General features: G+C 36.8%; 1 protein-coding gene across 6 annotated transcripts; it reads left to right on the plus strand.

Moving 5' to 3' along the window:
- Positions 1–1096: 1096 nt before the first annotated feature.
- Positions 1097–7604, plus strand: LOC121267785 (probable galacturonosyltransferase 7). 6 transcript variants are annotated; one of them, XR_005941079.1, is made up of 10 exons: positions 1099–1454; positions 2097–2128; positions 2301–2357; positions 3855–3936; positions 4060–4100; positions 4197–4501; positions 5488–5845; positions 5939–6484; positions 6621–7125; positions 7204–7604. XR_005941079.1 is itself a non-coding variant. In XM_041171850.1 (9 exons), the coding sequence occupies exons 1-9, from the start codon at positions 1310–1312 to the stop codon at positions 6897–6899; spliced, it is 1815 nt and encodes a 604-aa protein (XP_041027784.1). In that variant the 5' UTR covers positions 1097–1309; the 3' UTR covers positions 6900–7604. The 6 variants fall into 6 exon arrangements, 5 of the variants coding, with proteins under 5 accessions (XP_041027784.1, XP_041027785.1, XP_041027786.1 ...); XM_041171850.1 differs by having other exon boundaries at positions 1097–1454; positions 5488–5815; positions 6621–7604; XM_041171848.1 differs by having other exon boundaries at positions 6621–7604.
- The last annotated feature ends 6062 nt before the right edge of the window (positions 7605–13666 follow it).

The raw sequence follows: 13666 nt of genomic DNA on the forward strand, positions 1-13666 counted from the left end.
ATATGATCGAGTCAATATAGATTTGTAATCGATTTAAAATTTCTGTAAAAATAACTAATTTAAATCAAGGGTTAAATACAAAATAACCACATGAGGTATCACTTTTTTGTAATTTAAAACCTTAGTTCTTAACTTTCTCAAAATTAATCCATGAATTTTCACATTTTTGCAATTTGAGGAGTTCGTCAATCTCCCATTAGAAAATTAACGAGAGGATTGCCATACATACATAATATGTATGATGTATGAATATGTCACACGTAAGCTTTCAATTAGATGGTGTGGATATTGTTGTCATGTGTTAGACAATGAGAAAGTGACACGTGGTCACTTATTATATTCTAAAAGAAAATTGACAGAAGTATCTAATTGCAAATTTGTTGAAGTTCAAATATTAATTTTGTAAAAGTTAAAAATTTATTTTTTTAATTGCAAATATGTAAAAATCTAGGTACTAATTTTGTAATTAACCTTAAAATTGATTTTTCGAATTGCAAATATGTGAGAATTTAGATACTAATTTTGTAATTAACCCTAAAATCAATTTTAAGACTACCATACCGTATTGTGTCAGAAGTTATCTGCCCTACCAACACCCAACCAATTTGCAGCACATTGTAAGCGGAGGATACAGACTACACAAAAGGAATGCATCAAACCTTTTTATAAAATAACTTTTTACCTTGTAAAAGAAAAATGATAAATTCACAATTTTTTTTGCAATCATTTACATAATCATATTTTACATAAAAGACACTTTCATAAAATGAAAATAACTTATAAAATATCATCATTTCATAAAGATACTCACATTTTAAAATTTGATTGCCTAAAAATGTATGAAAATGATGAGGGGTATGTCGTTACAAAGAAATCAAATATAAAGAAAATTATAGATTATAGAGTAACAATAATCCCACAATTCTTTATAACTATTTTAGAACTCATTTTTAATTAATCAATACAATATCTCACTCTATTAAAAATAAAATTCAATATTACAAAACTAGGTTTCATTTATGTGAAGTTATAAAATAACTGTAAGTAAATTTTTTGTTACAAAACGTAAAGAAGAGTGGCCAATGCTGGTGTGAGAGTATTCTGTAGTCGCGGAAAATTGGTGGCGGAGGTCGTTGCCCGTCAGTTCCCATATTTTTTTTTATTTTTTGGACACAATTTCGGTTGAAATTGTTAGCAAGGTTATATTGCATTTGAAGTTGAATTGAGAACAAGTGTTACAAAAGAAAAGGACATTAAAGAAAGAAGAAAAAAGGTGAAGGAAAAGGAAGGGACGAACGACGAGACGGAGATGAAGGGCGGGGCTTCTTCTTATGGATATGCGGCGAAAAGGCGATGGAGGGGACTGGTCATTGGGGTGCTGGGACTTGTTATCCTCTCCATGCTCGTTCCTCTTGTCTTTTTGCTTGGTCTTCACAATGGCTTTCGCTCTGCGGGTAATTCTCTTTCTAGTTTCCACTCTATCTTTAGTTTGCTTTGTTGAATCTTACCTCTAACTTCTTCTTCTTCTTCTTCTTCGATTCTGTTTAGATCTGTTAGTCGTTCCAGGTGTTTCCTCTTCCCCCGCCCCCCCCCCTCCCGGCGGCAAAATTCTCTCCCTCCTAATTAGGGCACATTGTTTCTCTATCTCTTCGTCCAATTGAAATTGGGCGAATACTGTTACTCCCGTACTTTTTCTTCACTCCTTCCCTATCTCTATCCATTTTCTCAGATCGATCGAGATGAAGAATAGTGCGAAGGGATTCTGATGCAAGTTCATTGGCTGTGGCTTTTTAATCTACTACATTTCCTATTGTGTTTTCTTCTTCCTCTTTTTCACCAATCTGATGGCAAGTGTGTGGTTTTAGACTACTTAATTGGCTAAAGAATATAGTCCCAGATCTTTCTCCCTTTCTATTTATTAAAAAAAATTAGGTTGTTATGCTGCAATTGTTACATATTAGCCTTAGTTATATAACTTATAACTTTGGGATTGTTTTGATAATTACACTCTTTATTTATCCCCTTTCAGCATATGAGCACATTTTTCCCATTTATATAAACTTTTAGCATCATTGAGAAATTCTCATCTGCTGCAGGATATGCGTCCGAGCAACAAAGGCCAACTTCAGTAAGTATTTGCACATTTTTGGAATTTGGTACATCTCTCGGTGCTTTCAATTCTTTTGCGTCGATGTTGACTCTCTCTCTCTCTGCCTCGCCCCCCGGCCCCCCCCCCCCCCCCCCCCCCCCCCCCCCCCCCCCCCCCCCCCCCCCCCCCCCCCCCAAAAAAAAAAAAGCAGGAGAGTCGAATAGGATATGACAAGTACGAAGTCAGAGATGCTTGGAATGAGTCCGAGGTAATGCATTTTCCATTAGGCTAAAGAGAAAATCAGACCCTAACTTCATACGGCATCTTAGGGACGATACTATCATTTGTCTACACTAATTGTTTTCATTCACTCATCTTTATATGTTCTGGATTTCAAGTAGTTAAATACATCTTAAGCTGTTTTATGTTGTACTTTTGATAGCTTTGCACCAGACCTATATTGGCATCCTTTTGCAGACTTTCGATGGTTTGATGGTGTAGAAAGTTTCATTCTAGATTATTATTATTATTATTATTATTATTTTCTAAATTTTTAACTTCATACTTTTGTCCACAACTCCTCATAATTAAAGAAATTCATTTTCATCTATATATACTTTTTTTCCTGAACAAAAACGGAAGGAGGGAGGGACCATAGGTGGCTTCCCTTCTTGAGTGTGAACATAGTAGCACCCTACCTGCTGGGAACTGAACAAGAGGGGCCAAGGCGTTGGGAAGCAGCAAGCGCTCCCTCAAGTTGGGTTTGAGCCATGGCTTAGACCCCTGCCCAACTACAGAATTCAATGAATCCTCAGGCAGCTAATACTACTAGTCTAAGGTGAATCCATATTCGGCTTTGAACCTAGGAACTAGTAAATGCCAAACCACTTGGGAGTAACCCAAGGACCATTGAGCAACCACCCGTGGTGGTGTTTATATATTCCTCTGTTATATGAAGATTGAAGACTAGTCCTGTAACAATGCATGCTTTAATTCTGTTACAGGGGGATCAATCAAGCCGTGTATGTGATCTTTTTAGAAAATTGGGGCCAACTCTTCCAAAGTTTTATGCATAACGCTCTAATGGGTCAATACTTCACTCCGTTTACTGTTAAATCACTGGAATTGGTATTATTGTATGTGCCATGTTTGTAAATTGTTTGGATAATGCTTACTCAATTGCCCGTTTAATGGCTCTTCGAATTGTTAAATTCCAACTGGTTTACATTTTCCTTCTATTCATTGTGTGAAAGGATTTGAGTCTGTGCTTTGGTCAATAATGAAAGCATAGATGATCTTTGGAGGTAAATGAAACAAAAAACTTGAATGACATACAAAGTTCATTTTATCTGTAGGAACCACACATTCATGGCATGGTCCGAAGCAATTGCTGAGAGGCATAAGAGGGTTTTTTAGTCATTGCAAGAATTATTCTTTATTTTGTATTGGGTGGCAGGGGGGAGGAGTGGAACCTGATCAATAATATAATAGGAGTCTCTTTGTTACTTTCATATTCGGTTGACATTTGAGGCCCATTGAAATATATGCAGTTAATTATTTCTTTGGTTCTCTTTCTTACTAAATTCTATGTAATTTAGTTAAGCTGTTAACTTACCATTAACGAGTGTCTTGCAGTTAATGTACCATAAACAGAAGGATGCGCATTCATTTTATTTATAAGCTTGTTGATTTTCAAGTGCACTAATGTAGGCATCTAAAGTCATGCTTGAGCTTGGCATTTTTATCATCTTATGTTCTGTGGCAGGATGTTCTTAGAAACTTCACCAATAAAGCAAAGAATAAAACCTTTGGTAGGGGTTCCAAGCACGATAGTCAGGCGACAGAAGGTCTTGCTGAACTCAATTTTGTATAACCATTGTTTACACGATCCTTCCTGCCTTTTTAAGAGATGAGCACTCATTTTTTTTTCTTCCTCTTCTTCTAATTATTACCAATTGATGGTTTTCCAGTGCCCCCACGTAGCATTACACAATCTCCTCCCGTTAAGAATGTAAGCATGCTTCACTATTTTGCTATAGATTTCTGCTAGCATGCTTGTCAATTGTGTTTTTTTAATTGCTTTAGTGGTTGATTTGAAATTCTGTAGCAGAATACCAATGTTGGTGCTGCAGTTGGACTCCCCTTATATGCAAAGGATGTTGTTGATGACATTGGAAAATTATGTGAGTTTAAATTTGGTAGTTATTGTCATTGGCATCAAGAACACAGAGAAGAAATGAAGGATTCTATGGTGAAAAAGTTGAAGGATCAATTATTTGTGGCTAGAGCATTCTATCCTAGTATTGCAAAACTTCCAAGACAGGATAAGTTGTCTCGGGAATTGAAACTAAATATTCAAGAACTAGAACGTGTTCTTAGTGAAAGTACTACAGATGTTGATCTTCCACCACAGTAAGTGATAACTACCTTTTCATGATCACCCCATTTTCCATCCTTGTCTTGTCATGCCATATTTATCAAAACTGGCTTGTAACATGATGAATAATTCTCCTTTCTTCAGGCACATCGCATTTGCTTTTTTTCTAGAACTGTTTTTTTCTCTCTCTCTCTCTCTCTCTCTCTCTCTCTCTCTCTCTCTCTCTCTATCTCTTGGAATTATGTTAGCTGCAGAAAACTTAGAAAGCCTTCATGATTAGTGTTTATACATTCACATGTTTACTTATAAAAAATGTTTTAGTTTTTCGCTTCTGTAAATGCTTTTGGTTTTTCTTTTGGGTGCTGTATATCCAAGCTCATAGTATACCACTACTGGTTTCTTTAGACCCACTCTGATTATAACTTCTTTTTGGTTTATGTGGTGTTCCAAGCCCTAACAATGTCCTTTTGGGCTTATTTGTTCCTTTCTTTGTTTTTTCTGTTTAGTTCTGCTTGACCTTGTTATTATATATTGCTTGGTCATCTCAATTAGTAAATCATCTTAGTCAGCTCTAAACTATTGAACTCTCACCCGTATTTATGATAGTTTCGTGCAATTCTTGACACATGGTTTATTTTCATTTTTCTAGATTTTTAGTACTACTGACCTTCTTGGAAAGCTTGAGTTTTTGGCCAAGCTGCTGTGACAAGTAACATTTAAAATACTCAGACAATTGCATGTAGGAGTTAAAAATACTTGTCTGAGAATTTTAGACAGAAGGTTCTGCTTGAAACCTTATTTCTTCTTTTGCTCTGGATGAGGACAGGCTGACCTTTTCATTTGCAACTTCCTGATTAGCTTGATTTTCCCATCTGTATACAATCACTCGTTAGGTCTTTTGGCAGACAGTGAATCAAGGCAACCACTATTCTCATCATATGTTTCTGCAAGTACTATGGACTATTATAAGATATTTTCTCATTACGTGTTCGACACACTAAGAACGAAATTATTTCATTAGGATTGCTAAGAAGTTACAGAGGATGGAAGCTGCAATAGCCAAAGCCAAATTATTTCATGTGGAGTGTAACAACGTTGACAAGAAATTGAGACAAATATATGATATGACTGAGGACGAAGCTAACTTCCACATGAAACAGAGTGCCTTCCTCTACCAACTTGCAGTCCAGACTATGCCAAAGAGTCTTCACTGCTTGTCAATGAGACTTACAGTGGAGTATTTCAGATCTCCTCCTAACGATATGAAGCTCTCCATGGCTGAAAAATCCACAGATCCTATGTTGCACCACTATGTTATATTCTCCAATAATGTGCTCGCCTCATCAGTAGTAATCAACTCAACTGTTATGCATTCAAAAGTATCTTTCAAACATTCTACCAGTCCTATTTGACTTCTCAATTTTCATTACTTTTATTCATAACACTGATTTGACTATCCTGCTATGTTTCAGGAAAGTGTGAATCAGGCGTTTCACGTGCTTACAGATGAACAGAATTATTTTGCAATGAAACTATGGTTTCTTAGAAATACTTACAAGGAAGCCACAGTTCAAGTGTTGAACATTGAAAGTCTTAAGCTGGACAACCATAGCAAAGCAACTCTGTTGCATCTTTCCCTGCCTGAGGAGTTTCGTGTTTCCTTCCACAGTGTTGATAGTCCACCTATGGCCCCTATTAGAACAGAATACGTGTCTATTTTTTCTCACTCACACTATCTTCTCCCCAAGATGTTCCAGAATTTGGATAAAGTTGTGGTTCTTGATGATGATGTTGTTGTGCAGCAAGACTTGTCAGCACTATGGAGCCTCGACATGGGAGGGAAAGTTAATGCCGCTGTGCAGTTCTGCTCATTGAGGTTGGATCAACTAAAAAAATATTTGGGTGAGAACAGTTACAATAAGAATTCTTGTGCATGGATGTCTGGATTGAATGTAATTGATCTGGCAAGGTGGAGAGACCTAAATCTTACGGAAACTTTCCAAAGGTTGGCACAGGAGGTGAGTAATGTTGAATTTCATTTGATATGTTGTTATTTTTTGGAATCACTTGTGGTTTGGCCATGCCAAAGCTTAATTTTTTGTGAGCCATGAAGAATGTCTGACTCTTTTATTTCAAACTAAACTTGATTTGCAGATGACCACGCTTGAAGAATCAGTTGAAGCGGTTGCATTACGTGCAAGCTTGCTCAGCTTTGAGGGCTTAATTTATGCTATTGATGGTGCTTGGATTCTGTCTGGACTAGGACATGACTACGGAATTGATAACGAAGCCATTTCAAAAGCTGCAATTTTGCACTATAATGGTAACATGAAACCTTGGCTTGAGCTGGGAATTCCAAAATATAAACATTATTGGAAGAAGTTTTTGAGCCGAGAAGATCAGTTCATGAGTGAGTGCAATGTAAATTCCTAGTGAACTGATGGTGGAAATCAACTTTCAAACTTCAGATCTATAAGGGACTCAAGAAGTGAGGATTCAGTTTTTTGTTTGCCAAGAAATTGTTTCCCATCTAGGTTTTGCAGAAAGTATTGGGCCGCACGGAAGGGATGGCAATGACAATTTCCACGATAAAATAGTTCATTTTTTCAGTAAATAGGAGCTCCTGAATATTTATTCACTTTCTGGCAGAGCAGAACAGGTTTGGTTCGCTCTTGACTGCTACAGTTGCTATTCATGGGCATTTGAGGTATGAATGAAGATTTGATGAACAACTTAGGAAATGATACGAAGATCTTTATTCTCTGCTTCTTAGCTTGACGAAGTGAACGAGTGGAGTGGATGAAGCCATAACAAATTCTCTGTGGGCAACAAGATTGCAACTGAATGTTTCTTCCAAGTGGATTCACTTGTCATGATGATGTATAATGTATACCTGTTGACTTGAAAGCAAGTAATGTCTCGTCTTTGATTAGAACAAAAAAAAAAAAAAAAAAAAGAAAAAAAAGAAAGAGGAAGTAATGTCTCTTCTTTCGGTGTTGACTCTTCCTTCGAGGCCTTGTTTATCTGATTTGAGCGAGTCTTTTATCAGGTCATGGCACCTTTAATGGATTAAATTTTCTGTTGTATTTGTAGACGAAATTCACATAAATATATAGGATTTTGGTTAGTGTGTTAAAATGTCAAAACGTTAATAATTTTGTAAGATAGTTGAATAGGAATAATTCTAACTAAACATGATGAAAAATAAGATTTGTAAATATTTTTCCTAAAATATATATCTACCCTTCTATATAGAAAGTTGAGAAGTGTTTCAAATTTTGGCACCTATAATGCACTCCTTTATTTGTCCAAATGACAGACCCACCCGTGTTGACAGCCGCACAAATGTATCAAATCTCCAAGCCAGTTGCTTGTCGGTGCCGACGGTTTTGTTTTGAAAACTTTACTCGTCATTCTCGTATCATACATAATTTTTTAATTTTTTTATCTTATTAAATATGTAGTATATAAATAATAAATAAAAAAATTCAATCAATTTAATAAGAATAAAATAAATAAAAATAAGTATAATCTATTGTATGTGAAGATGATGAATAGCAAACCTCGCTAAAATTTAGTTAACATATCCATTAAAATCTTCACGTTGGATTAAATATTGGTGTGTAAATTTGATTATGAGCTAAGTAGCACAACAAATAATATTAATTTAGTCAAATGGATTTTATATTATTGTTTTCTTAATATAAAATCCATTTGGCTAAATAATGTAATTTGAGTAGGATGTCAAATTTTTAATTGATTTTGTTGTTTTTTAAAAAAATGAAAATAAAAATAAAACTAATTTGATGGATTGAATATATGCATTGAAAAACATATTAAAATATAAAAAAATAATATTTTATTATTATAAAGAAAATGATAACTAATTCAACGATGGTTTTATTCTAAATAAGTTAACTGTTTAACCAAAAATTGCCTAATGCCTAAACCAATGACAATGCTCGCCAAACACACATTTCATGCCTATGATGAGCCAAACACAAATTTCACATCTCACAGCTGGTTAAGCCTAGCGGTCTTGAGGAATCGACAGCCACATAGTGTAACCCTTATCCCGTCCAATCTTAGAGAAGAAGACCTTCTTTCCCTCCAACGAACCCTTGACATACAGACCTTTTTTCCCTTCAACGGTCTCGAGAAATCGACAGTCCCTTGTCCATGGTTGTGTTTTCGCTTCTCCATGTCTTTGTAGTCGCATCGGTCACGTCTGTTAGTTGTAGCTCCCTACCTGAGCTACCTATGACAAGTCTTGCACAAAATGGCCTCAGTATGGCCATCCATTCTTCTTTGCTACTGTAACAAGTAGTAGTAGAAATATACTAGAATTTGTAATGCAATGTAGCTCACTAAGAGGGTGAGAGACATCCAGAGAAACCAGAGAGCGAGAGAGAGAGAGAGAGAGAGAGAGAGAGAGAGTTCTAGAATTTTATATTCAAGATAATTGTTTAGATGACTCCCTACAGGGATAGAGCCTCTAATAATAAGTGGAACACCTCTAATTGTTTCCACAGAGCATTGGCCAATAGTGAGACAAAACCCTCCCGTTTGAACACATTTCCCACAATGTGTATGTAGGCTTCCTTTAGCTCCCCATAGGGCTCCCAGGTTCCATCCTCCGCCAGCTGCCTTTGCCATTGAATCAGAAGCTCCACCACGAGTAAGTTTTTCGATTTCTTCATCCTTCTAGCAATTACTTCTTCTGGTTATGGTTTGATTACTCCATCTGTGTCGATTGGAGGTAGGGTTTGAAGTTCCACCATGCCTTGCCCCAATGTCTTTTTGATCTGTGAAATGTGAAACACAAGTTGTATAGAGGAGGAAGGGGTAGCTCTAATTTGTAAGCTAGTTCCCCAGTTTTTTGTGTGATCTGGTATGGACCGTAGAATCTAGGAGAGAGGTTCAGGCTTTGGCAATTGGCCACTGAGTGCTGCCTATAGGTGAAGCCTTAGGTAGACCCACTCCCCCACCTCAAGTTGTTGTTCCTCTCTCTTAAGTTCAACATATCTCTTCATTCGATCTTGAGCTCTTTGGAGATTATGCATTAGCAATTGTACGATTTGGTCTCTAGACCTTAGATCCTCTTCCACAGCTTCAACTTTAGTGGTTCCAAGGGTATAGAGAAAGAGTTTGGCAGGGGCATAGTAGTGCAAGGCCTTAAAAGGGGTAATGCGTGTAGAAGAGTGGTAGGTGGTGTTATACCACCACTCTACAAAAGGGATCCAATGGACTCAAGTTTTTGGTTTATCACACACAAAACACCTTAGGTAATTCTCTAGGCATTTGTTCACAGCCTCATTCTGACCATCAGTTTGAGGATGGTATGAGGTGCTGAGTGCAAGCTGAATTTCCTGTACATAGAAGAGCTCTTGCCAAACAAGCTTGTGAAAATACTCCCTCTTTTTGAGACAACCGATTGGGGCATTCCATGTAACCTTAAAATTAGTTTAACAAAGAGTTGGGGGTGAGATGAGAATTTTGTATTTCGTTTGAGAGTTTAAAATATTATGTTTTAATATTATTATTATTTTAGAATTTGAAAAATGTGAATTGAGATTTGAAAAAGTTGAATTGTTTATTATATTTTGTATGAAGATTTGAAAAATGTATAATGATGAGATGAGAATTTTGTGTCTCATCCCACCCCCCAAACCAGAGTGAAGTGAGCATACTTAGTGAGGCGATCCACAACCACCCAGACATTGTTAAACCCTAGAACTTAGGCAATCATTCCACAAAGTCTATGGTAACGTATAGCTAAGGTTGAGAGGGAATTGAGAGGGGTTGTAGTAGCCCATAAGGGTGTAATTGGTTTGATTCTGTCCGATTTTGGACATATTTTAGAACCGAATCGTTATATACCAGTTTTGATATTTGAAAAACTGATACCGTACCGATTATACCCCAAAACCGGAACTTCCAGTTTTACCGCTTCCGATCTCCTTTTTCCAGTATATATATATATATATATATATAGAATATATAATATAGTATATTATAGTATATAATAATATAGTGATAATATATTATAGTATATTATAATATATATTTTAATTGTATTATAGACTATAGTGATATAGGATTTTAAAATTTAATATTATATTAATTAGTAATTTATCATATAATATAAAATTATTTTATATATAATTATACATAATATAAAAAATCATATAAAAAATATTTTATACAATATAAAAATTAAAATATATATATATGAATTGGTCCGTTCCGGTCCGGTGTTAGAAAAAGGAAAACCGGAACTAAACCGATTTTGACGAATTTTGAGAAAAATGAAACCGGTACCAGACCGAACCAAACTCGGTACTACCGATTTTGTTCGGTCCGGTTTATCGGTTTACCAGTTTTTTTTTTCACTCCTAGCAGTCCACTTGGCTTGGATTGATATGCTTTGACTCTTTGACACACCCCACATTTCCTTATAAACTTCTTTAGTTCTAATCTTAGCCCAGGCCAATTAAACTCCTTCTTGACCCTGTGAAAGGTCTTATCATAACTAGAATGTCTCCCTAAGGGTCCATTGTGCAGAGTCTGTAGCACTTTCTATTTAGAATTCCCATGCTTAGCAACAAACAACATCTTCTTGTAATAGAGTAGGTCTCCTTTCAATGTGAAATTTTGAGGCAACTGCCTGTAAACTGCTCAAGTAACTTAGTTGCATAGGGTTCCTACTTGTACCCTCTTTGACCTCATCCCACCATTCAATTGTGGGAATAGATAAAGCTGCAATAATCATGCCCACCTCTTGTTTAGGGTCTCCTACTTCCTAGGTAAGGCATCAGCAACACAATTTTCTACCCCTTTCTTGTTTTCCACCCTTATGCCGTGCCCCAAAAATTTGGACACCCATTTTTGCCATAGGGGTGTTCCTACCTTCTGCTCAAGTATGAGTTTTAAACTTTAATGATCTATTTTGAAAATAAACATCTGTCTAGTGAGATAGGGTCTCCACTTATGTATGGCAGCCACTAAAGCATATAGTTCTTTCTCATAAGTAGACCAGGCTAGTATTCTTCCCTTGAGGGCCTGACTAAAATAAGTAATGAGCCTATTTTTCTACATCAACACAACCCCAATAACCTTCCCTAAAGTATCACACTCGATCACATAGGGTTGGGTAAAATTAGGCAGTGTTAGCACAAGGGGTTTTGTGACTGTTTCTTTCAATTTAATAAAGGTCTCTTTAGTTTCTGGGGTCCACACAAACTGGTTTTTCTTCAACAAACTAGTTAGAGGACTATCAATGCTCCCATAGCCCTTAATAAATTTTCTGTAGTACCTTTGTGAGGCCTAGGAAGCCCCTGAATCCCTTGAGTGATATAGGAAAAGGCCACTCTTCCATTGCTTTAATCTTCTCAGGATTTTCCCTTGCCCCTTAAGCTGATATTACATGGCCCAAATAAGCCACTTCAACGCAAGCAAACTTGCATTTAGAAGCCTTAGCTAGCAAGTGGTGCTGCCTTAGTGTTCTCAAAGTCACTTTCAGATGCTATAAGTGATTTTCTGTTGTACACTAAAATGACATCAAAGAAAACTAGGATAAATCTTCTCAAATAAGGGCTAAATATTTCATTCATTAGGCTTTGAAAAGTCGAGGGGGGCATTAGTTAACCCAAAGGGCATAACTAGGAATTCATAATGGCTCACATGTATCCTAAAGGCCGTTTTAGGAATATCTTCTTCTTTCTTTCTTTCTTTCTTTTTTTTTTTTTTTTTTTTTTTTTTTTTTTTTGATCTAGTGATAACCAGATTATAGGTCCAGTTTTGAGAAGACTTTTGCCCCACTGAGCCTCATCCAACAACTCTTATACTAAAGGGATTGGGTATTTGTCCTTCATAGTGACTTTGTTAAGTGCTTTGTAATCTACACACATCCTCAAAGAGCCATCAACCTTTCTTACTAACATCACCGAGGAAGAGTAGGGGTTTTGGTTTGGCTGTATCACAACTGTCCTTAGTAATTAATTCCTGGACAATTTTCTCAATTTTATCTTTCTAAAAGTATGGGTACTTATAGGGTATCACTGACATAGGAAATGTGTTGGGTAATAGGGTTATAGAGTGGTCGTGTGTTTTACAGGGTGGCAGGCCTTGGGGCTCTCCAAACACATGAGAAAACTCCTTTAAAAGTCCCTTAACAGATTCAGGGATCTGTTCTAACTCATGGGATTTCTCTTCCTCAATGAGTTGTAATGACACTCCCTTTTTTTTCATTTTATTTTATTTATGAAAGCCCCCTTCTTCAATACTGAGGGAGGGACTTAGTCCCTTCAACTAGACATCTTTGTTCCCTGCTAGAATTTCAAAGTTAAGTCCACAAAATTCCACAGTATTGGCCCCAACTCTCTCAACCATTACATCCCTAACACCATATCACAACCAAATAAAACCAGTACATGTACTTCAGTCATAAGTTCAACTCCCTACAATTTAAACTTCAGCTTAGGGTACCTCCCTTCACTAGAGATTTCTTCCCCATTGGCCACCTTGACCTTCACCCTTTCCTTCCCATGAACTGAGATGCTTCATTTCCTTAATACTGAAGGGTTTTAAGAAGTTATGGGTACTACTCGAGTCTATCAGTACTACTACTGCTTGATTTTCCACCTTCTCTTTAATCCTCATTGTCTTAAAATTTTGGGATCCCACTAAAGCATGCAGTGAGATCTTTGGTTTGTTTTCTTTCAATTGTAGGTTCACAAACTTTTCCTCCACTGGACCCACCCTAGAGATTTGCAAACTTGATGGAGGTCGAGCAGTGCGTTACACTGGAGTCACCTCGTTGACCATAGTGGGCACAAGGGGTTTCGAGCAACACGTTAGACTGGACTCGCCCTGGAACCTATAAACTTGGAGGTCGAGCAGTGCATTAGACTGGACTCGCCTTGTTGGCCCTCACAGGCGTGAGGGGGGTCGAGCAGTACTTTAGACTAGACTTACCTTGGAGACTTGGCGACTTGATGGAGCTCAAGCAGTATGTTAGACTAGACTTGCCTTGTTGATTTGTACGAGACTAAACATACTCCTTGGAGACAATCACAATTTCATTTATAGCTTAGACATTATCAAAATGAAACACTGCTTACACTTTCAATAAAAGTATTCTCGCAGGCGCTTGGCATTCCATGGGTGTTGCAGGTCCTTTCTTCATGAGTCTTTGAGCT

Source organism: Juglans microcarpa x Juglans regia, chromosome 5S, assembly GCF_004785595.1.
Source record: "Juglans microcarpa x Juglans regia isolate MS1-56 chromosome 5S, Jm3101_v1.0, whole genome shotgun sequence".
Taxonomy (NCBI): Eukaryota; Viridiplantae; Streptophyta; class Magnoliopsida; order Fagales; family Juglandaceae; genus Juglans; species Juglans microcarpa x Juglans regia.

What these genes read in the sequence shown, in the direction of transcription:
- LOC121267785 (XM_041171848.1), top strand. Translation starts at nt 1,310, where the DNA reads ATGAAGGGCGGGGCTTCTTCTTATGGATATGCGGCGAAAAGGCGATGG. An exon ending in AGCAACAAAGGCCAACTTCA is followed by an intron (nt 2,129 to 2,300) that starts GTAAGTATTTGC and finishes AAAAAAAAGCAG; the next exon opens with GAGAGTCGAATAGGATATGA. An exon ending in CGATAGTCAGGCGACAGAAG is followed by an intron (nt 3,937 to 4,059) that starts GTCTTGCTGAAC and finishes ATGGTTTTCCAG; the next exon opens with TGCCCCCACGTAGCATTACA.